Genomic DNA, 24,611 nt, shown 5'->3' with positions numbered 1-24,611 from the left:
AGTCCTGGTTTATGCAGAGCTCCAGGTATTTTCATTACATTAGGCTTTCTTCTATGGGGGCTACAGAGGGACATTTAGCAAATCGGCTGTGACACACAGAGTTGTGCAGTGTTGGGACACACTGAGAGTTGTGCAGCGTTGGGACACACTGAGAGTTGGGCAGTGTTGGGACACACAGAGCTGGGCAGTGTTGGGACACACAGAGAGCTGGGCAGTGTTGGGACACACAGAGTTGGGCAGTGTTGGGACACACAGAGTTGGGCAGTGTTGGGACACAGAGTTGGGCAGTGTTGGGACACAGAGTTGGGCAGTGTTGGGACACACTGAGAGTTGGGTAGCGTTGGGACACTGAGAGTTGGGCAGTGTTGGGACACAGTTGTGCAGCGTTGGGACACACAGAGTTGTGCAGTGTTGGGACACACTGAGAGTTGTGCAGTGTTGGGACACACTGAGAGTTGTGCAGTGTTGGGACGCATTGAGAGTTAGGCAGCGTTGGGACACACTGAGAGTATTCAACAATATCAACCTTTTCATAAATGTCTTTCATACCATCCGTCACTCAGCCAAACCAATCATGGTGTCTGTGCATGTGGTCAGTTTGGAACCCCTGTATGCCACGGGACATCACACCACCCTGTTTACCAACACTCTGCATGTCTTTGACCCAACCGGAGCAAGGCAGCTGACCAATCAGAAAAACATCAGCCCTGTGAAAAACCTTACAAGCTGAAGCGGAGTCACAGATCGGGTGTGTTTTTTATTGCGCTACATGTCTGGGTTTGATGCAAAATCTGGGATGAGTACAATCTTGCCCCTAGGGCAACTGTCTGTGCAACTGTAGTCTTTATTTTTTAATGTGTTTAATGCCTTTTTTCTTCTAGCTATGTTAAGAATAAAAGGCTTTTAGGAGAAAAGATCTTTCTCTTTTGCGCCAATCTCCCTCTCTCTTGTTCCTCAGACACCTCGGGCCTTAGTTACCACAGCCCGCTGGAGATGGACAGGATGAAGGTGAGGACCATGATCAAGCCAGAAACAGGCAGCCACGGCAGGAGGTGGAGTGCCTGCTACACCCGGGTGCAAACTGTGTGCACGCATGTGTGTTTTATCAGCTATGATTTGAACTGTCACTGAACAATTATCTCACAGACCCACTGATGGGAAGAACATCAGACATAGTAATGTGTTCATTTCTTTTCTCCAAAACACCCTCTGTTACAGTCAACACTGATGAATCAGAAAAGGTGTGAACCTCTCTCAGTGGTGTCAATAACAAACATGTCTCCCCAGGAAGGACAGCGCTCCAGAGAAAGCAGAGAGCACTTCGGAAAGATCAAACCTTCCAAACACAAAAGAGCTCCACTCCACAGCACACATCACGTGAAGGAAAGTTAAAGTGACATAAGTAACAAATACTGACAGGAAGTTGTTTGATAAAAATATAAAAATACACTGTTTGAGGATGACTGATGAGTTCATTTGTCCATACTGACACGGAAATGGAACCTTACTACTTCAAATATTTGATTATTATTGTTGCTGCTGTTGTTGTTATAGTATAATTATCATAATTTTCATTGTGTGTGTGGATAAGAATGCTGCTATTGAGAGAAGGAGGACACATTCTAAAGTGTGTGTGTGTGTGTGTGTGTGTGTGTGTGTGAGAGAGACACTGTGGGTCTGTTTGTGTGTGCATATGTGCGTTTGTGTTTATATTTCTGTTTGTGTGTGACTGTGTGTGTTGGTTTTGTGTGATGCATGGGTTTTATCAGTGTTAAAAGGCTTCAAATAACCCTCAGTTCTTTCCCTTTGACTCTGCAGATACTGTTCACATACAAACACAAAAACACACACACAAACACACGTATACACACAGACAGAGACACAGTGTCACACACAAACAGAAATATAAACACAAATGCACATATACACATACAAAGAGACGCATAGTGTCCCCTGTCCTCTCTCTCTCTCTCTCTCACACACACACACACACACACACACACACACACTGCACGGCATCCACCAGCTGAGGACAGATAGCTTGCCGTAAACACACACATGCACTCGCTCGCTCGCGCGCGCGCAGACACACACACACACACACACACACACACACACACACACACACACACACACACACACACAATCCCTGGATCCATGAAGGCTCTCTATCTGCAGGTACAAAGCTTACAGCTACATCCCTCTAGGTAAAACACACCGAGACACACACACACACAGCGCCACAAACATTCTGCTAGTGGCGAATCAGTGCGTGAAATTCTCTAAAGGGTTTTAAGTATTTACCCTGAACACTATCAGACCCTGCTGAAATTCAGCTCCCACTGTTCAATGAGGACTTCAAAGGGAATCGCAAATACCTTTTGCCCGCATATTATACTGCACATCTCCACACACACACACACACACACACACACACACACACACACACGCACACACCTTTCTTCCACCATATCTTCGTTACTGATTCATTTTTGTGTCCGTTCACTTTCTCCTGCACCTAGAACGTGGAGCGGAGATTCAGGTGCTCTTTCTAAATGACGCACTGTGCACACGGACTCGCTGAAGCAGATGTACAGCAGGCAGGCCAAAAAACATCTTGATTTAGAAACAGCACCCAGCCGTCGCAATTAGAGGGAAATTCACCCAGTACGCCCCAGTGCAAACCGTTTCTCTCATTCTACTGGAAAAGACAGAAGAACAGAATGCCAAAAACTGGGAAGAGGCAAACCGGTAAGAAACTGAAGGACTGACATCAGTGTACTGATGCTCCATAAAACACACACACACACACACACCTTCCCTGTTCCCACGCAAGTGCGCAGGCAGAAAAAGAAAAAAAAGGCATTTGCACTGAAAAGAAAACAAACAAACAAACACCTGAACAGGCAGGAAAATGACCTGCTGAGGAATCGAGGGAGCAGGACCATCACACACTACACTTTTCTCTTTAAGCGTTTCCCTGCCGCGGTTAGAAAGTCCCGGCAGGGCAGGGGTCCAGCGCCACGGAGATCCGGCCAGCACATCCACGTCCACATAGCCTCTGCGACGAGCGAGAACATCACAGAAGAAGAACATTCATAATGTTTTACAAACCCATCAAATAAGTGAAGGGAGATTAATTGCCCCGCTCGACCTTAAAATAATTATATGAACGGCAGAGCACTAAACTCCGATGAAACTGATACACTTTAATAATTAGATCCTTGGCTCTGACCCGATGAAGTCAATAAAGGTTATTAAGGCCAATTGCTGTCTAAATGCATTAGGGGGGAGAGAAGAACCCCAGACCAGACCAGCCTTCACTGGCAGTATGATAACACACACACACCCACACACACACACGCACACACACACACACACACACACACACACACACACACACACACACACACACACACACAGAGGCATGCAACCTCCTTTCAGACACACTAAACCAGATTGGATTCACTAACCTTTCAGAGGCTTTGATCAAATGAGCTCACACAGCAATAACATTTACATTGACCCTGTCCCTCCTTCGCTCTCTCCCTCTCTCTCTCTCTCTCTCTCTCTCTCTCCTCACCCATCCGCTAGCCTCCTGACACACATCACACACATATACACACCAGCACTTGTGCAAGTGAGCACAGCGCACGTGCGTGTGCGCACACACACACACAGACAGGCAAGTAGGTCAATAACCTAATCAGGTATCGATGGCGACCTCCCAAGTTGGACTGGGCTTTGCTTCTCCCTGTCTAGTCACTACACACACACACACACACACACACACACACACACACCTCCATTCAATAATCCTTCTGTGTGAAAGAATAAAGGGAGAAGAATCCATCTCAGAAGCCTTTACACTCAGACTTTATCAATAAGGAACTCCAACAAAAAGTGAAATTATTTACCAATGAAAGCAAATTAATCTTGATGTTAAATTAATCTTGATTTTGAACTCAAGACCTTTTCATCAATAATAGAGAAAACACAAGCCAAAAAGATACGACGTTAGACACAGACACACAGAGAGACAGAGAGAGAGAGAGAGAGAGAGAGAGCGCACAGGAATGAAAAAACAAACAGAAGCTCTCTGCACATCGGCCCTTTTTGAAGTGAGGATCGGTGCAGTCGGAGATGTGGAGAAAAGGACAAATTAGCACGTAAACCCCACGCAGGCGTAGTGCCCACGAAATCAATTACACCGCCGACACCATCCAGAGCAGAGCCTACACCCAGAGAGCCCGTGTCCACACCCAGCACCGCCCCCCACAAACCGCACGCCCCCACCCACAGAAGAAAGAGAAAGATAAAAAAATGCCAAGCCGGTATTTAAAATATTCTGCATATGACTGCCTATCTCCACCCTGTCAAGCACTGGAGGAGGGTCTCATTGTTACAGCTTTAAATAAATGTCAGTGATGTAGGATAGGGACGAGACGGGGGTCCTCGGGGACGTGGGGGACGCCCGCACTAGGGCCGTCCGAGGGGACGGGCTGCCCCTCAAACGCCTGCGCGTTGGAACTACCGGCAATGGGCTCTTCACACACACACACACACACACACACACACACACACACACACACACGCACACGCACACGCACACGCACACACAGAGGGGCCAAAGGACTTTAAGGTACCTGAGCCATGATAGCATCTGTGTCGCCTGCTGGGTGCCATCAGCACAGATGTGTTTAGGCCCGGCTGTCTTTGTGGGCCTGACTTGTGTTCTGCTCTTCCTCCGCACAGCTTCGGTTTTGGTTTTTTGATACATTTTTAATTTTTTTTTTTTCAAGTCCTGGAGTGTGCATCAATTCCTAAAGTACCACTTAAGAAAGAGAGAGAGAGAGGAAAGAAGAAAGAGCGAGAGAGATTGAGGGGGGAGGACCTGCTTTATCAGGATGTCATTCAAATAGACGGGTGAGAATTTGCATCACAACAGACCGAAGGGGTGGGGGATGCGAGCGAGCGAGAGCCGGAGACGAGACGAGAGGAAGAGAAGCGTCAAAGCCCCCGGGAGGAGCGGCTCTAATAAAGCGCAGGCAGGGAGACGTCCGTGAGACGGCCGGACACTGAGCCCTCGGCCTGGGCCGAGCGTGGAGCCACACTCCCTTCCTGTCTGCCCGGGCCCCGGGCGGGGCCATCAGCTGCGCTTATAATGAACTCCGTGTCTGACCAACATTTAAACAACAAATAAACCCTCCAAACGCTGCCTTTCCGAAGTAGATCTCTCAAAAGTAAAAAACTAATAAATGTGAGATTTTAGTCAAATTCAACGGCGTATTTATGTATATGCAGGAATGCTTCATCTCTGAATGCATTTGTTGCTATGACTGGCATCAAATTGTTCTTAACCAATCACTGTTAACTTTACAAAAATACATACTACAAAAGGTTGATCAACTGCTAATTAAAGGGGAGTGTGTATATTTATTATAAATGATTCAAAATGTGTTTTTAATTAAAGGTTTACACTGCGTGTAAGGATACAACAAATATTTCTTCTGCATTTTTTTTTTCCATCTTCATTAACTTTATTCCCTGTGTTCCAAATCCAGAGATTAAAAAAAAACTAATAATCAAAATGTCACCAATAAATAAATATATAAATAAATTAAAAAAAAAAAAATAATAATAATAATAAAGCAACAGAAAAACTAAAACTACACATCCTACTGCCGGCATCAAATACACGCCACAGTAATGTTGCAAATCCCTGAAAAAAACGAATTTCAAAAAGGAGAAAGCATTCGTTATGCATGTTGCTCTCTAGAACACGCTCGTTAAGAAAGGCCAGTATCAGCCAGGCCAGCAGGAGCGGGGAGGAGAGAGAGAGAGAGAGAGAGAGAAAGTCACCCGCACGGACATAACTGTGCACTTGACCAAGGGATATCAGCACTCTTAACCTGTCTTCCTCAACTAAGAGGGGAGGAGAATCTCGCAGAGGACTCCTCCTTACATCTCAGTCTCTCCCACCTCTGTATCCTGCCTCAAATCACTACACACACACACACGTTCACACACCCCCATACACCCCGAGCGCCTCACCATGGCCCCAGCAGCACATTAGATGTGATTACTGCTCAGAAAGAGAGAGAGAGAGAGAGAGAGAGAGAGAGAGAGAGAGAGAGAAGAGAGAGAGAGAGAGAGGAATGCACTACACTACATGCTTGCTGCTTTGGTAGGGCAACAGTGCCCCCTACTGACTCTGACCTCAGCATCTGAATTCATTCCACAAAGCAGAAACAAAAGACAAAATATGCATGAGCCAAACAGAATATTTTAGCTAAAACAGAGAGAAGGCATGACAACAAATAGTCAACACTGGCCTGGTTACTCAGGGCCCAAATGTGCATTAACACGATGTAAATAAAAAATACAGTAATGAATAGGAATCAGCAAAGCTATTTTCAAGAGCAGGTCAGTCCCGACAAAAATAGTGCCATGGTATGACATATTTACATTTTATTCAAAACACCTCAGAAACTCTGCTAGGAGCTACATGGAATAAACACTTTTACATTTATTTACATTTATTTTCTACCGACAGCCTTGAAAACACAGGAATTTGGTTTCTTGCTCCAAAAAAAACCTTATTTTAACCAATACATCATGTTGGTGTAAAAGAGATTTACTGCCAATGTCAGACTTCAGATTACAGGGCTCATATTAGAAATGGGTACATTTAATTACCAACAACAAGACAACAGATTCAGGCTTGAGAAGGTAGTGATGTTTAATCTTGACCGTGTCAGTTATCGAAATACAATGCACTTATTTCAACCCCGTGGGGTTGGGGGCTGTTCTGAATGACTGAAGCACTCTGGCTTCATACCGCTGCCCGGTTAACATACAACACCGAAAATATTTATGGCCCTCCTACAAGATCAAGACAACAGGAACACAAAGACCTCAAAAGCAACAACAAAGAAAAAAATATTCCTAATAAAATGGAATATTTCCCGACACATTCGCTCGGTACTGGTATAATCTGGAATTATTTCTATGGTTCATGTACGCGCGTGCAGGCTGGCAAAACGCTACAGAAGGATTGAGATGGGAATAAAATCACAGAGGATCCCTGCTAGTAATCACGTCGCTCCACGTCACTGAAATGAAATGAATCCTGCCCAAGCCAAACCGAAGAAGCACCGGGCCTCTCTGTTTACGCTCCTATCATAACCTGGGAGTTTTAACACGGTCCCTCGTATGGCTCAAACATGCGCTCGACCAATCACAGCCATACTCTAAGCCAGGACGTCCAAAATGACTGCTTCACCGTGAGCCGACAAACCACGGTCCTAGAGGAACAGGCGGAGATCACCGTGACCTTCTGTCACCCGAACGTCCTCCTCTGATGCACAGTCGGCATGTCATCTGTGGTCACGCGCAGCGAGTGGAGAAAGTCACGAGGCAAACAGGCAGTCCAGCACACTAAGACGTGGTGCTTTACAGACGTGTGAAAAACGAGACTGAATAAAAATCATTCTTGAGACTGATCAACGATAAACGCTAGCTTTAAGATGTCTTAAGAGAGAGACGTAGTGTGAAACTCTGCAGAAAGAAGCTACTTTCGCTAAAGGCTTCCGCCCTGAGTCGAACCAGGATGGTGTTCATTCTGTTGTTTTAGAAAACGTCGTGTTTCTAAAAGCGTGTAAACACAACTGTGTCAGCTCGCACTCTGGACCACACACGTCAGTCTCACAGCCCCACGTGACACCCTCTCTGCTTACAAACATACAGTGATGGCAGACACATTCTTGCCTGTCGAGGAACGTTAGATCTGTGGCCGGTTGTTCTTCAGGTTAACGCTGCAGAGTTGCCTCCTGAGCAGATGGCTGCTGGTTCAAACCAGCAGGAATGCCCTGAGTCATCCGTCTGTACCAACCGCATTCAGGGATGTTTGACCCTCACTTGAACTCACACAAAACAAACTCATCTGTGCCTAATAACGTCTCCGCACTTTTCCAAGGAATGCATTCGGAAGTGCGACACTGCGAAGTTGAGGTTTCCCAATCAGAAAACCCAAAAATCACAAAACACAAGAACCATCTTAGAAACTCTTCTCCCCAACATGTTAGCCAACACCAAAACACGTGCAGCGTCTTATCTGGGGGATTTCCTCTTAAAGTGGGGCCACGGCTGGGTCCTCCACAAACTCTCTCACACAGTGGCATCCTCACCATTCTCTCCATCTGCTTCCAGTCTGCCTCCAGACGCTCCATGGGCTTGCTCCACCAGCTGCAGAAACGGGCGTAGCGGCGTCCCTGGAACCAGTACTGACGAAGCCACTCAAACTCCACCTGCAAGCAAAGAATAAACTCACATACATGTCCAAGGGGGTATGCAGACCTATGGGTGGGCAAACACGCATAGAGACAAACGCGCATGGACACACACGGGGACTAATGGGGACTACCGCTAGGCCCACCGAAGAAAGGAGCACTTTTAACACGAAGCGCATTGCACTGTCAGCAGATGAGGAGGGCATGTGAATCAAAAATATTCACCAATCATGTTACACCTTATATGTGACCTCACTGGAGTTATTTGGTGGGCCTTTCTAATTGGTGCTTTTTACTAATTAGGTGTGTATTTCCAATTGGTCCTTTTTTTCCTAATTGGTGTTTTTTTTTTATATTACAGGCTGTATCCCCACCGACTGGCAGGCACAGCTGTACTCAGTTTATCATTGGTCATTTTCTCACCACATGACCACTGCTGATTGAATATTATAAGAGTGGTAAAGTGAACTCTGCATAAACACTGACATGGTAGTGGCGTGGTGTCCAACAGGCTCAGAAGGAGTCCTGGGATTGTTTTATATGATGAGACTCAACCCGCTTGCAGTGGTCGCATGGTCAGAAATGAAATTTCTAAACACCAGCACCTTACACCACCAAAGAAGAACAAATTACATTAAATGCTGAATTATGCTAAATAAACAGTTTTAACGTGCTTGTGTTTAAAAGCCAGAAGAGCCGATAAACTGGGAGAGTCAAAGGAACTGGTTCACACACGTCAGAGCCTTAAGACCAATGTCATGAGAGTAGAGCGTGTTCAGTAGAGTGTTCAGTAGTGTGCTCAGTGGTTTGCTCAGTAGAGTGATGTGTTCAGTAGTGTGTTCAGTGTTGTGTGTTAGTGTGTATCTGCATGTTTGTGCGTGCGTGTCTTTGTGTGTGTGTGTGTGTGTGTGTGTGTGTGCCCCTTTTGCGGAGTGCTGTAGAACAGAGACGGTAAGATTACTGGTCACGTGTAACTGAAGTCATCACAGTCTAAAAATGGACACTAGGGTTAGAACAAGACAATTACTGTGGAATTACGGTGTATGGACTCACACAGGAATCCAAAGACACTCTTATTTCTTATAAAGTAAGCATAGACACACACAGTTATTTATTATATATACTATATTTGAGATCTTAAACCTACTTTTTCTGTAAACTTCTCAGATGACAAGTTTCTACATTATCATTATTGTTTCCCTACAAGCATAGCAATGCATACATGTGCTCTCTCTCTCTCTCTCTCTCTCTCTCTCTCTCTCTCTCTCACACACACACACACACAGGTTGTTTACTTTTGATGCTGGTGCTTCTGTTGTTTGTTTGGTCCTGATGACTGGTGGGACATCTGCATTTCCTGTTATTTTTGTTGTTGTGTTTTTGTTTTGGTTTCCTACTTTGTGTCACCCATGAGAGACACAAAACAGTTTATCACACACGCACACAAACACCTCACACCCTCTCCCTCTGGCACTGTGCATCTCTGCTACCTTTCTTCTTCCCCCTCCTCTCTCTCTCTCTCTCTCTCTCTCTCTCTCTCTCTCTCTCTCTCCCTCTCTCTCTCTCTCTCTCTCTCTCACACTCTCTCTCAGGGATCTATGGAGCCTCCTCATCTCCCCTTTGGGAGTCTCCCACCATTTCCACTTGTTTGAAGTGATGTTTTAATCCTCCTAAGGTGTTTCTGTGTGTGTGTGTGTGTGTGTGTGTGTGTGTGTGTGTGTGTGTGTGTCTCATACATACTGCCTGAAATGTAAATGGGACTTGAACTTGTCCTCATACTAACACTCAACAAAACAAATGAACCTTAGAACACACACATGCACACACACACACGGACGCACACGCACGGACGCATACGTACACGCACACGCGCAAATGCACAGGTGCGCACACACAAACACACACACGTAAGCACACACGCACAAACACACACACACACACACACACACACACCTCTTTCAATGCTATTGGATGTTAACATAACACACATGTAGCAGTTTGTTTGTCACGGAGTTTAAACCCAGGAACAAATGCCAGGCAACACGGTACTCATGTTGCAGTTTCCAAGCAGTAGGACTATCGTACACTATCGTACACCATCGTACACTATCATGCACTACAGAGATTCACACACGGACACAATTCCAAAGTCAGCACTTTATTCATACATATCTCATTACAACCTTTTATCTTATTACATACTAAAATACTATTAGGGTGGTAACCCATGGGGTTAGAACAGAACCCTCACCAGAGACCCAGGAAGAGACCCGCGGACCGATCTATTGTTCTCTCACACACACACACACACACACACACACACACACACACACACACACACACACACACAGTCACACGTGCAGGGAAGAGCAGCAATCTATTCTACGTACTAGTCTCTGGCTGTCAGCCGGTCTCCTCTGTCTTAACCCCGTAAGCCCCACAGCCGTATTAATCCCTGCACCGCAAACACGGAGGCATCCTGTACATCGTTGGTTTAGTACAGCAGGGTTACAGCCCATATTTACATCACAGCACAAACCCGAGCTAGGAAGTCATGCTGGGCGGCAGAGAGAGATGAACAGCTCACAGACATCAGTCTAGCACATAAAGACAAACTGGATGTCTGGGGCAGTAATATGGTCCATAAAACATGTCTAAAAAGACCAGTGAGGGAGAGATACAGGGGTGGAGGTTTCACAGCAAGGATCGCACACCCACTGCTGGACTCCATCACAGACGCAAAAACAGAGATGCATTTGGGCAGTTGGATTTTGCACATTGATATTAAAAGGTGTTAAATGCACAGACACTCAGACACACCCAACAGACCCAGACACGCCAAGACACGCCCACACACATCCAGATACTCCCTGACACGCCAAGACACACTCAAACACACCCAGACACATCCAGACACGCTCAGACAGGTCCAGACAAATCCAAACAGACCCAGACAGACCCAGACATGCTCAGACACATCCTAACACATCCAGACTTGCTGAGACATGCCCAGATAGGTCCAGACACATCCAAACACACCCAGACACACTCACACACGCCTAGACACTCCCACCTCGTTGTGGATGTCCTCTATGTGCTGTAGGGTGGACAAGATGAGGGATCTCAGGCTCTTGGCACCGCTCTCTGGGTCCGTGTGCAAGTTTTCCAGAGCCTCTGAGCAGCGCCTCTGAATGTACTCCAATGTACCTGTGGAACACTGGAACACGGAAGAACCCTGCGTCATAAACACATGGACATCTCAACCAATCACACACGCCGGCAAATAAACAGTAATCAGAAGAGGTGCTTTGACACAAATCGATATTTTGGCTAATCGGAGCAAGTAGAAAGGAAGGAAGGCCACAAGGCATGTAGGGACAGGAATGTAGGGACGGGAATGCTGAAACAGGAATGTGGGAATGGGAAAGCGGGAACGGGAATGCTGGGATAGGAATGTTGGAATGGGAAAGTGGGCACAGGAATGCTGGGACAGGAATGCGGGAACATCTTACCTGGGCCACTCTGTGTGTAGAGCTGAATCGAGCCGTTTCTCCGGCCAGCACACAATGCTGGTGTGTCCTGTTTAGATCATCTACACACACACACACACACACACACACCCATCACTAGCACCATGAATCATTGACCTCTGCTTCCACAGTAAAATGCATTAAACACAAAATCCAGCCAACTGGAACACGAAGACACAAGTGGAAAACTGCTTCATCCCAGACAAAAAACAAAGCCATCCCTGCCCCGAGACACAAACATTAAAACGTGACCCCTGAAAACCCCCAAACACACCAGCCCCAGAGGACCCCCGTGCCCTCCGTTGCGGCAGCACACAACACGGGGAGAAAACCCCGAGACCAGGGCAGCGGTGTTCCCATTCAGAGCCATTCCTCCTCCCGCCGGTATTAGCCCCATTTAAAGTGCTTTATATTCCGGAATGTGGGACCACTGTGGAGCCGGGCCCTTGCACGGCCTTGCCGATGAATCGTGAGCCGAAACAAATTCCCTTAATAAACATCCATCATTATTCCCTTGTCATCGGGCTCGGCCGCTGTCCGTAGGAGGAAGTGGGCTTTTAAATCTACGGATCCGAGCGTCTGCCCACTCCCAGGAGCATTTTAGAACTGGAAATCTTATTACTGGGCTGAGTCCCATCATCGAGCCCCTCACACTGTTCTGTCTTTAAGCGACATCCCATACCCACCACCTCCATCCCATTTGCCTCAAATACTGTGATTCAATTTGCACTCAGCGATTTGGGCATTAGCGAGGCCAGGAAACGAGGGGCAGAGTGTGAGTCTGGACTTTGTCTTATTTGCTGCGGCCACAAAGCTTCAGAAACACCCCCCCCCCCCCCCCAAAAAAAAAAAAACGGGGGGACTTAAGAGACCCAACTGATGCAGCGTCTCATTGGTCCCAATATGGAACGGATTTCTTCGCACGTCGTTTTCGGTGTGCAGGGTAAGATACGTCTGCGTCGCGCGGGATCGAGTGCGGCAGGGGCCTGGGTTCAGACGGGTCCGAGCAGAAGTGGAACTAATCACGGTTTACCTCGACATAATTCAGCACACTGGACTAAAAGTGGGAACAGACTCATAAATCAGGTGCTCGGTGCAGAGGGAGAGTGAGAAAAGAGAGAGGGAAAAAACTGTTAAACTGATCTTTGCCTGTAGAACAAAGAAGTGCCGTTGACGAACACCAATTTCAGAGAGACGAACATGCCTATGGAGAGAAACACGAGTCTGCGTGTGTGTAGGCGTAGGAGGTGTGTAGGACACAAAAACGTTAGTCGTGCTCTTACCCAGCAAACCACCGACATAAAAAGTGCCCTTATTGAGGTCATCAGACACCCTCTGTAGGAAAGTTTGTGCGGGTATGTGAACGCGAGAGGCCATGTTGGCATGTGTGCTATGACACGGCTTCAAAGCAAGAACTATATTCTCTCTCTCATTCCCTCTCAGTCCAGATCAAGGTCAGAGTTGCTCATTAAATACCCCATTTCATTTCATTTCATTTCATTTCATTTTCTTGACTGCGTTAATGTTGTGGCCCAGGGTGACAGAGTGGACCAGTAAATGTTTGAAAACTGAAAACCAAGGAGAAGATGCATGGAAGCTAAACAGAGAAACATAACAGACACGTACATCAGGGTCAGTCGAGGGACACCGATCTGACACCCAAGAATAGTTATGTTATGACCAGGTGAAGGTAGTGGCTGTGTGTGTGTGTGTGTGTGTGTGTGTGTGTGTGTGTGTGTGCGTCTGTGTGTGTGCGTGTCTGCGTGCGTGCGCGTGTGTGTGTGCGTGTGTCTGTGTGTCTGTGCGCCTGCGCGTGTCTGTGTGCGCGCGTGTCTGTGCGCCTGCGCGTGTCTGTGTGCGTGCGTGTGTCTGTGTGCGTGCGTCTGTGCGCCTGCGTGTGTGTGTCTGTGCGTCTGTGTGTCTGTGTGTCTGTGCGCCTGCGCGTGTCTGTGTGCGCGCGTGTCTGTGCGCGTGTGCGTGCGTGTCTGTGCGCCTGCGCGTGTCTGTGTGCGTGTGCGTGTCTGTGTGCGTGCGTCTGTGCGCCTGCGTGTGTGTGTCTGTGCGTCTGTGCGTGCGTGTGTCTGTGTGTCTGTGCGTCTGCGTGTGCGTGTCTGTGTGTTTGCGTGTGCGTGGCTGTGCGTCTGTGTGTCTGCGTGTGTCTGCGTGCGCATCTGCGCGTCTGCGCATGCGTGCTCACGTACCCGTCATGTAATAGCAGTCTCCTGACTGCAGCGGCAGGGCCAGGCCTGGCGTGTGTATGTCCCAGGCCACCTTCAGCCCCACACGCCAGCACGCCTCCTCAGTCTCTCCCTCCTCCTTACTTGGGCCCTCCTCGCCAGCTCCCTGCTCCTCGGCGCGCCTCCCCTCCACCTCCTCTTCTTTTTTGTCCCCTTCTTTTGAAGTCTGCTCTTTCTCCTCCATCATCGCTGTGGACACAACCCCCCCCCCAAAACCCGACCCGACCCCACCCCCAACACTGTCAAGACTTAATGGCATTACAAACTCTTCACATCTTAGCAAAAACGCTGACCTGGAGTCAGTTTGGGCCTTTATCCGCCCTAACGAATGCAATTATGTGGGCAGAGGGCGCGTGTTCCTGGGTCAGCATTCTTACGCCACAGCACTGGGAGACAAACATGCCTTCAGACCTGCACCCTTTCTCAAAAAACTCAAAAAAATGAAAGGAGAGAGAGCGAGAGAGCGAGAGAGCGAGAGCAGAAAGGAGGAGAGAGCAATAACCAAAGAGGACGGCAGAGTCCAGAGCTGTCGAACTCCAGTAAAATCAATGCTAAACTCCTCTGGTTTGTTGCAGACTTTTCCCTTTGCTCAGCAGGGATGAATTCTAACTTAATTTCAGCCGCGAGTTCCCTGACGCAGCTCTCAAAGGGCTCGCAGAGCAGGACACATCTGCAAACCGCTCAGGACGCGAGCGGGAACGCACGCAGTGCGGCTGCACCAGTCACCTCGGTTCAACGATTCGTTTGAAAATAACTGCGATCTAAAGCGGTCGGGAGATGCAGGGCGGGAGTGGGAACGTTGAGAGTTGGGAAAACCGAACACATGTCTGCGGCGGAACACGAGAGGGTATACAATGTCCTGAAACGCTTCAGCTCCGCAAAGGAGGTTTGCTGAGGCACGTAAAAAGTGTCCGGGGGAGGGGACTGATTTGTGAGGGTGTGGCAACATTCAGCTCACTTCAGAGTGTATTAACGCCATGTGCAGAATCCGGGGCGATGACACACACACACACACACACAACAGTAGAATCTTGTAAGAGCTCTTAAAACATTTTAAGAAAGGAGGAGACAAATGCTCTGTGAGTCACACGGCCGAAGGTTCCAGCCAGTCTAAGACGCAACAAGGCACGTGGGCATGTTGAGCTTGGAGACGCCCTGGCAAGGTCAAGGTGAAAGGGATCAGTGGATATGAGGAGAAACACAGCTGAAGCGCACACACACACGCACGCGGGCGAGTCTGTTTGGGCATAAATACAGCTGGACAGAAAGGAGAGACGTGTTTAGATAAACGTCATGAAACGCAGTCTGATACTGGTCTGATACTGGCTCCTGTCTCCAGCTTTCTGTTACTGTTTGTTTTTGGAAGACTTGTTTATTGGTTTATTTATTTGTCTTTTTGTAGTTATTGTTGCTGTTGGAGAGGTAGGAAAACTATATACAAGAGTTAGGAACAAAGAACATGAACATGTCTGCTAATATACCACACTTAACAACATTAACAACTTTACTTAATCGCATTAGTAATCACTACTATACTATACTTAATCGCATTAGTAATCAATACTATACTTAATCGCATTAGTAATCACTACTACACTATACTTAGCGACATTATTAATCACTACTATACTATACTTAATCGCATTAGCAATCACTACTATACTTAACGACATTAGTAATCACTACTACACTATACTTAACGACATTATTAATCACTACTATACTATACTTAATGACATTACTAATCCCTACTGTACTATACTCAATTGCATTATTACATTACTAATCCCTACTATACTATACTCAATCGCATTAGTAATCACTACTATACTATACTTAAAGACATTACTAATCCCTACTATACTATACTCAATCGCATTATTACATTACTAATCCCTACTACACTATACTCAATGGCATTATTACATTACTAATCGCTACTACACTATACTCAATGGCATTATTACATTACTAATCACTACTACACTATACTCAATGGCATTATTACATTATTACTCACTACTACACTATACTCAATGGCATTATTACATTACTAATCACTACTACACTATACTCAATGGCATTATTATATTAGTAATCACTACTACACTATACTCAATGGCATTATTACATTAGTAATCACTACTACACTATACTCAATGGCATTATTACTTTAGTAATCACACTACACTATACTCAATGGCATTATTACATTACTACTCACTACTACACTATACTCAATGGAATTATTACATTAGTAATCACTACTACACTATACTCAATGGCATTATTACATTAGTAATCACACTACTACACTATACTCAATGTCATTATTACATTAGTAAGCACACTACACTATACTCAATGGCATTATTACATTAGTAATCACTACTACACTATACTCAATGGCATTATTACATTAGTAATCACTACTACACTATACTCAATGGCATTATTACATTAGTAATCACACTACACTATACTCAATGGCATTATTACATTAGTAATCACTACTACACTATACTCAATGGCATTATTACATTAGTAATCACACTACACTATACTCAATGGCATTATTAGATTAGTAATCACTACTACACTATACTCAATGGCATTATTACTTTAGTAATCACACTACACTATACTCAATGGCATTATTACATTACTACTCACTACTACACTATACTCAATGGCATTATTACATTAGTAATCACACTACACTATACTCAATGGCATTATTAGATTAGTAATCACTACTACACTATACTCAATGGCATTATTACTTTAGTAATCACACTACACTATACTCAATGGCATTATTACATTACTACTCACTACTACACTATACTCAATGGCATTATTACATTAGTAATCACACTACACTATACTCAATGGCATTATTAGATTAGTAATCACACTACACTATACTAATGTAATAATGCCATTGAGTATAGTGTAGTGTGATTACTAATGTAATAATGCCATTGAGTAATCACACTACACTATACTCAATGGCATTATTACATTAGTAATCACACTACTATATTATACTCAATGGATGTCCAATCATTCAGACTTGGGACAGCAATGCATTTCTTACCCCTGAACGCGGCTCATTTCTACCAGACGATGTTACTCAGATTACCCTCATGACGTTTGGCTTCTACAGAAGCTCGGCCACAGAAAGCCCGCGAGAAGCCTCACACATCTCATTCTCCTCACACCTCACCTTCAGTCTTGGTCTCTCCCGGGCAGCTGTAGCTGTAGACGGCCAGCGGCGAGAGCGGCACGAGGTTCTCATCGTGGTGCCAACCCACAGCCATCTTGCCCATGCCATAGTAGGGTTCCTGCTTCAGCTGGGTCATGCCCCGCGGGTCCATGTAATTAATGAGCGTGATGTTGAACTGGACGGGTCCGGAAGGGGTCGCCGTGGGCGGGTCCAAGGCCCGCGAACAGCCCTGCCCACTGTTTGAATCCCCACCCACCTCCTCTTTCTCCGCCCTCTGCTCCTTTTCCTCGAGCACCCTGTCCTCGGCTCCGCCCCCGGAAGCGGTCGCCTCCCCGGCCGGCCCGGACCCGCCTCTTTTGTCCGACCCCTCGCCGGCGGTCCCGCCTCCTCGCCGCGAGTTGTTGTGCCGCTGGATGTCGACGCAGAAGAATCGGTTGAGCTCCCACAAGGCCTTGCAGGCCACCCGCAGGTCCGTGTCGCAGCACGGCCCGCCGTCAGGCACCGGCGGGGTCGGGATCGGCGTCGGGGTCGCGGGCGGACAGCTCTCGTCCCCGTCGCCGCAGTGCCACGGGATGGTGAAGAGACGTGTGTCCAGGTAGCGGTACGTGCAGCCCGGCTGCCCCACCAGGGCACGGGAGACGGCTGTGAAGACGTCGCGGTCCCGCACGCGCACCAGGTCCCGCAGTAGACAGCCTCGTTGGAGCAGCGTGCTCAGGGCCGACTGCACGCGCTCGTGCAGGTCTCCAGGCAGGGCACCCGCCTTCCGCACGGTCAGACCCGCGTAGCTGGACTCCCACTGCGAGAGAGACACGGCCGTCACCCACGGCCGCTGACGACCAGCCCCACCACACACACACTCGCACGCACTCGCTCCCCACACACGGCTGGGCGCAGAAGAACACACTCATTTGTCTGGCGGGATTATAAGTGTGAGAAGCTGTCGGTGGGGACTCACTAACTGCTGGAAGCCGGCGTCCGACGGCGAAAGGAAGGGAATTCGCTGCTCCCCCAACTCCTGCAAGAGCCTACGTCTCTGTACAGCACACACACACACACACACACACACACACACACACACACGCGTCTTTAGGTTAAAAGCTTCAGATATACTAGCTGGCACAAGCCAGGCAGCCCTAAGACGCTGGCCTCCCTGGAGTGGTGGTCCTATCGAGGTTTCTTCCCAGGGAGATTCCCACTGTATCCTCTGACTTGCTCATTAGAGATTTGGACCAGTACAGCTGTAAAGCTGCTTTGTGATTTCACGTGTTGTAGAAAGCGCTTTATAAATAAATTTGAAGGAGGATGCCATCGGAATTCATGTTTTAGTTGCTGTTCAGTGTGTATGAGGTACTCTATGCTATGATAAAAAGCTATGACAAAGCTATTTTAATAAGTGTAATAATTTGAATAAGTTTCAGTTGCAAAGGTGTTTATTGTGCTCAATGTGCAATGTATGACACAGTTAGAGGGCTCAGTGTTTTGGCAAGAAATACACACACACACACACACACACACACACACACACACACATCCATCTTGGAGGTGTGAGACTCAAACTTTAGGCTCTGAGCAACATTCCCAGATTCCTCTGTGGCACCCCGGGGGCACACCTTTTCATGGAGGCATGTTTTATTATGACAGTAGTGGCAGGTAGTGAGGGGTTCTCCACCCAGCCGTGACGCTATGGTCACAGCTCCAGGTCCTGCCTCATCGGCCTGCCCAGCTGCCACGGTTCTCACCATGAAAGAACCTTTTTTAAACCCTTTTTTTAAAACTACACCCACATTATAATCTGACCCATAAATCTAAGAACAGGGGATGTAAAACAGTAATACCCAAACAAGTTTCACAAGCGTGAGCCCTCCTCAAGCACGTGGCCTCTGTTCACCTTTGCAGGTGCATAGCCGGATGGTACGGGGGGGATCTGGGGGCACATGACCCTTTTTCTGCCACTGCAGCACATAAATCACCCCTCACGAGCAGTCCTGTAGGGTGCCATTCCCTGACAAACATGCTCGCACGGATGTGCTGTTTCAGAAGAACAGAGACTCATATATATTCCTGGACGTTTACTCGCAGCCTTAGTTGCATTTCAGCAGAGCTAAGAGAGCTTTCAAAACAGACATGAGTACACGGATGAGCACACACCGGCCCAAATGGGGCTCGGCTTTTAAGGCAAAATAAAATGTCCTGTTAATGACAAAGTGCAGGCACTAAAATGGCTTGATGGCACGTGGGTGCCTGTGGATGCCTGTGGGCGTCTGTGGGTGTCTGTGGATGCCTGTGGGCGTCTGTGGGCGTCTGTGGGTGTCTGTGGGTGTCTGTGGACGTCAGCGGACGCCTGTGGGCGTCTGTGGGCGTCTGTGGGCGCCTGTGGGCGGGGGAGAGGCATTTCTTCCTTTTTAAATCAGAAATAGCATTTGTCCACTGTGTTAGGCTGTTGTGTAAAGCTAGCACGAGGTACAGCTGTAAGTGTGGCACCCAGAACGGATCCGGAAACACGTGGGAATTCAAGGCCTCAGTTATTCCATTTCGAGCAGGATAAACAAAGACAGAAGGCATGCAGACTGTCAGACAGAGATCTACAAAACAGAATAACATGCACTATTCATGGGCAGACTCAGCTCAAAGCACCAGAGAGAGTGAGAATGAGTGAAACGTGTGTGTGTAAGAGACACAGAGAGAGAAGGAGAGAAGGAAGAGGATACAGGCAGCCAGAAAAAGAAAGATGAGACAGACACTCATTGCTACTGTCAAATTTCAGCTCATGACAGAAACCACGAGATAGTGTGAGAGTGGCATAAACAAGTCCAGTGTGTGTGTGTGTGTGTGTGAGTGTGTGTGTGTGAGAGTGTGTGTGTGTGCGCGAGAGTGTGTGTGTGTGAGAGTGTGTGTGTGTGAGAGTGTGTGAACATCTGTGTGTGTGTGTGCGTGCATGCGTGTGTCTGAGCAAGTTTCACTACACAGTGCTTATGGCAAATGCTTGGCTGCTCTGATGTAAAAGCAACACGCATGCACACGCACGCACGCACACACACACACACACACACACACACACGCATGCGTATGCACACAGCTGGGCCAGATAGCAGAGTTCTTGTGCTTGAAGAGACGCGGCCTGTCACGCACATGTCAAATACATCAAGCTACTCACAAATTCCAGCGAAAACAGGAGACAGAGCAACTTCACTGCACAGATGGGCCCTGATGCATGCACACGCGCACGCACACACACACGTACCCACACACACATTCATGACATATCACATAAATCACTGAATGAACTGATATATCTACATATAACTACTATGCATTTGATTAAACTAAAATTATCCAAAACTGTTTCATTATAAGACCTCTGACCAGTGTGAGGTGCTCTATACACTGAGAAGATACACATGGTGCTTTGGCATTGGGGAAGAAAGAGTGTGTGTGTGTGTGTGTGTGTGTGTGTGTGTGTGTAATAGAGCACAGTGTTTGGGCTGCACACTGTTGGAGCTTGTGTGCAAACCTCTCCGGTCCCACTCAAGTGGTCCTGAACCAAACAGCGGTGGGTCTGGAAAAAGCCCACTGAGCCCAGAGGCACCGTGACACACACTTCCTCCGCTCCCGTTTGGCAGCCGGGCGTGGAATGTGGCCCACGGGTGTGGAGGCAGAGGCCGGGGGGGGGTGCATGCCAGAGGCCGGGAAGAGCGAGGGAATGCCCTTCTTTTGAAGAAGCGTGTGGGGGTGGTGAGCAGAGAGGGGAACACCTGGACAAACACGAAGAAAGGAGAGAAACGTGTCGACCTCACGCTGAAAACTCGTGGGTGACAGCATCGGGCCAGCTCGCGAAAACGCCACGCCTGTGTGTGATTACACACGCTCACACACACACACACGTTAAAATGGAAGCGTTATCAATGTGTTACCGTTTCTAGGCAACAGAACTGAGGCAGAGGGATTATGAGCTTACCATTTTCCTAACACTGACCAGACAAGCCCTTATGCAGTGACATCAACACAAGTGCGAAAGTGCGACTGAAAATCATAACCATGACACCACAACAGGCAGTGCAGCTTAGAAATGTCACACTGACATCACCGAGCCTTAAAAAGAGGAGATCACGACAAAGGAGCAACCGCTGATTAGCAATGTGACAACAGCATTGTGCTAATGACTGGCTGCTAGCATGCTCTGGCTGCGAGAGCATTTAGTATTAGGACACTCCAGCATCTCTGAAGGCTGCTACCACGTTTCCTCCACTACGGAGAGTGAACTTCACTCTTGACTACTGCGCAGAAGTTGCTGAGTATAAAAAAATACTATTGGGGATAATGTGAATGAGGATTATTCACAAACACACACACACACACACACACACACACCAAAGGGCATCTACAGGACAAACTGAGAGGGTTGTAGAGGCACACACTACACACAGATGAGGGGAGAGCTCACACTGTAAGCATGTCACCACCTCTGCAAGCAGCATCAATCTGAATTTGTCCTTTTAAAGTACATAGTTAAGCACTCCAAAGAAGAGTGACACACACACACACACACACACACAGAAGCAATGAGAAATAGCTCCAGGGTCAGGATGCTGGCTCTGATAGCTGTTAAGCAGTGAGGGGGACATTGTTCATCACTGTTCATTTCTCTCCGCAGCAGGTCAGAGACAGGTACGGTTATTAATATTCACTCCCATCCATCCATCTACCACACACACACACACACACACACACACACACTTCCAGATGAATGTCTCTGAAGTATTTACAAAAGCACCTGGGAGAGGCAGGCTGTCAGGCGATGTACACCGGCCCAGCACAGACGCACCTCTCAGCCTGTGTGTCTGTGTGTGTGTGTGTGTGTGTAGCCTCGACACCTACACCCACACACCTTCGCTCCAGACATGGACGGGAGGAAAGGAAGCGGGGAAGGTCAAAGGTTGTGGGCTCTGACGAGGTGACTCGGGTGCCGAGACGTGCGGCCGGCTGTCTTTATCGGGGACCGACAGCAAGGTGCTTCTCTGCTCGCTGGGAGCTGGACGTTTTCACACGGACAAGCAGTGCCCTTGGCATCGAATGCAGTAGGGGGGGTTAAGCAAAGAGACAGGGAGACACAAAGAGAGAGAGAGAGAGAGAGAGAGAGAGAGAGAGAGAGAGAGAGAGAGAGAGAGAGAGAGAGAGAGAGAGAGAGAGACAGAGAGAGAGAGAGAGAGGGAGAGACAGAGGGAGGCAGAGAGAGACAGTGAAATAGAGACAGAGCGATGGATAGAGATAGAGGCCGAGAGAGAGAGACAGAGAGAGAGAGGGGGGGAGAGAGAGAGAGAGAGAGAGAGAGAGGGAGAGAGAGAGACAGAGAGAGAGAGGAGGGAAGAGAGAGAGGGAGAGAGAGAGAGAGAGAGACAGAGAGAGAGAGAGAGACAGAGACAGGGGGCATGGACAGTCTCTGGTATCCTCAGCTGAAGTCACGGAGAAGTTGCTGCCTTCTCCATCCTCTCTCTCGCTCTCTCAGTTTTTCCTCCCTCATCTTTTTGTCCTTCTTTCATCAGTCCATCCCCAGCTCCCTCACTTTCCCCAGAGGGAGACGGGCCCAGACAGAGACGCTCAGAGAGTCCAGACTGGGGCCTTCACCACAAACACACACACACACATGCACACACCTGCACTATACCCCACTACACCTGCCTCATTACGGTATTACTCCAGCTGCATTAAGAAGGTTTAAGACTGTAAATGACAGTTGCAATTAACAACGATTCTCACAATCTGTTCCTTCCAGCCACTTGCCATGAGATGTCCCGACTGAGACTGTAGTGATTACTGTGCCATAAACAGCTGTGTCCTGTGATGATGTAAACACACACGTGACCTGCTGTCATGCAGTTCCTCATTGAACACTGCCAGGTGATCCTTGATTAAGGTGTAATAATGTCACCGATCATCAGTTCTCCTTCTGTGCAGGGATATTACCGAACACAGAACTTTCTTCTTCATTGGTCGTTCACGCAGTCTGGTTTGCATGGCGTTCACGTCGCTTTGAGGAGCGATGACTGATGCCTATGCAGACACGTGCATTATGGCAGACCCACACAGACGCAGGAAGAGCTGCACAGTGTCGAGTGTGTTGAGGCAGGAAAAGGCAGGCCTGGAAAAAGGAAGTCGGACACTGGAGAGAATTATTTCCAGAGTTCCACTTCTAGCTGATGACCCTTTAAACACTCCCCCCTCGTCTTCTAACCATCAGGAAGCCCCTACACCAAGGCACCCACAATCCTCAGCGTGGATATGTTTTCCTACCAGATTCTGGGAAGAATCCTTGTCTAAGCAGCATTAACCAAAATCCAGCAGACATGACAGATGAATATTTTTATTTCTCTTTTTTCTACCTCGACACCAACACACACACACACACACACACACACACACACACACACACACACACACACCCCTTCTTGAAGAAGTAATCTTGTCTCTTTATTTCTCCCCCAGCCGGCCTGTACAAAGGAGAGTGCTCTGGCAGGAATCGAGAGCCTTAATCCTCGTTCTGCCGCTGCAGTTAGCTGGCATGGTAGGCACTGACAGCTTAAGGCCAACGAGGTTCGCAAACCCACCCATTTGAAAATGTAATTACCGCTGACATACTGAGGAGACTGCCTTAAGCACTTAAGTTAATATGGAGCCAGAGAAAACAGAAGTGACACTAACACGATGATGTGTGTGTGTGTGTGTGTGTGTGTGTGTGTGTGTGTGTCTTTTGTTTTGGCACAGTACACAAACCCACTGATGCTGCACTGGTTTTTTGAAGAGGCTTCCATTACTGTGGCTGTCCAACTGTTCTCGGGGTTCCAGCCAATTAGAAGGGATCTCTGTGCGGCGCGACCCGCGCCTCCGTCCTATTACACTGGAGCAGTTAGAGGCCTTACCAAATACAACACACCACCAACATGAAGAGAGAGAGAAAGAGAAAGAGAGAGAGAGTGAGAGGATTCATGATGTCCGCCTGCCACCTAGTGACAGCTCCGCAGCCGTCTGTCCGAGCAGCAGAGCGAATCATTACGGAACAGTAACGGACTGCATGTCCCGAGGAAGCAAGCCAGTCAACATTCAGTCACACTGATGAAACTGTACAATCTATTTTGAGATCATTTATTAGTCTGGACCTCTGACCCGCTACATTACTGCCTAAAGCCCAAGCAAACGACCTACAACAGGTGCCAGGCCTGGGAAATGTGTGTGCGGGGGGGGGTTTCTACAGTGGAAGGCCAACTGGGTCACAGCACCTCTATGTACGCAGCTGAAAGAAGGAAAGGGAACACCAGATGAAGCTGTTACA

At 47.7% G+C, this 24,611-nt stretch overlaps 1 protein-coding gene across 1 annotated transcript in view; it reads right to left on the bottom strand.

Annotated features, from left to right (window-relative positions):
* The window catches only part of fto (FTO alpha-ketoglutarate dependent dioxygenase), a 103,234-nt gene that overhangs the window by 65,793 nt on the left and 12,830 nt on the right, over positions 1 to 24,611 (bottom strand). The window contains exons 2-8 of the mRNA XM_035520900.1: positions 18,243 to 18,320; positions 17,544 to 18,083; positions 17,288 to 17,414; positions 14,023 to 14,247; positions 11,804 to 11,883; positions 11,365 to 11,508; positions 8,190 to 8,309 (exon numbers count right to left, since the gene is read on the bottom strand). Coding sequence (XP_035376793.1) covers positions 8,190 to 8,309; positions 11,365 to 11,508; positions 11,804 to 11,883; positions 14,023 to 14,247; positions 17,288 to 17,414; positions 17,544 to 18,083; positions 18,243 to 18,320 — 1,314 coding nt within the window. The remainder of the gene's footprint in view (positions 1 to 8,189; positions 8,310 to 11,364; positions 11,509 to 11,803; positions 11,884 to 14,022; positions 14,248 to 17,287; positions 17,415 to 17,543; positions 18,084 to 18,242; positions 18,321 to 24,611) is intronic.

The sequence above is a fragment of the Electrophorus electricus genome, chromosome 21, assembly GCF_013358815.1.
Source record: "Electrophorus electricus isolate fEleEle1 chromosome 21, fEleEle1.pri, whole genome shotgun sequence".
In the NCBI taxonomy this organism is placed as follows: domain Eukaryota; kingdom Metazoa; phylum Chordata; class Actinopteri; order Gymnotiformes; family Gymnotidae; genus Electrophorus; species Electrophorus electricus.
The sequence above is the reverse complement of the archived record's forward strand: the minus strand, read 5'-3'. Positions and strand labels throughout refer to the sequence as shown.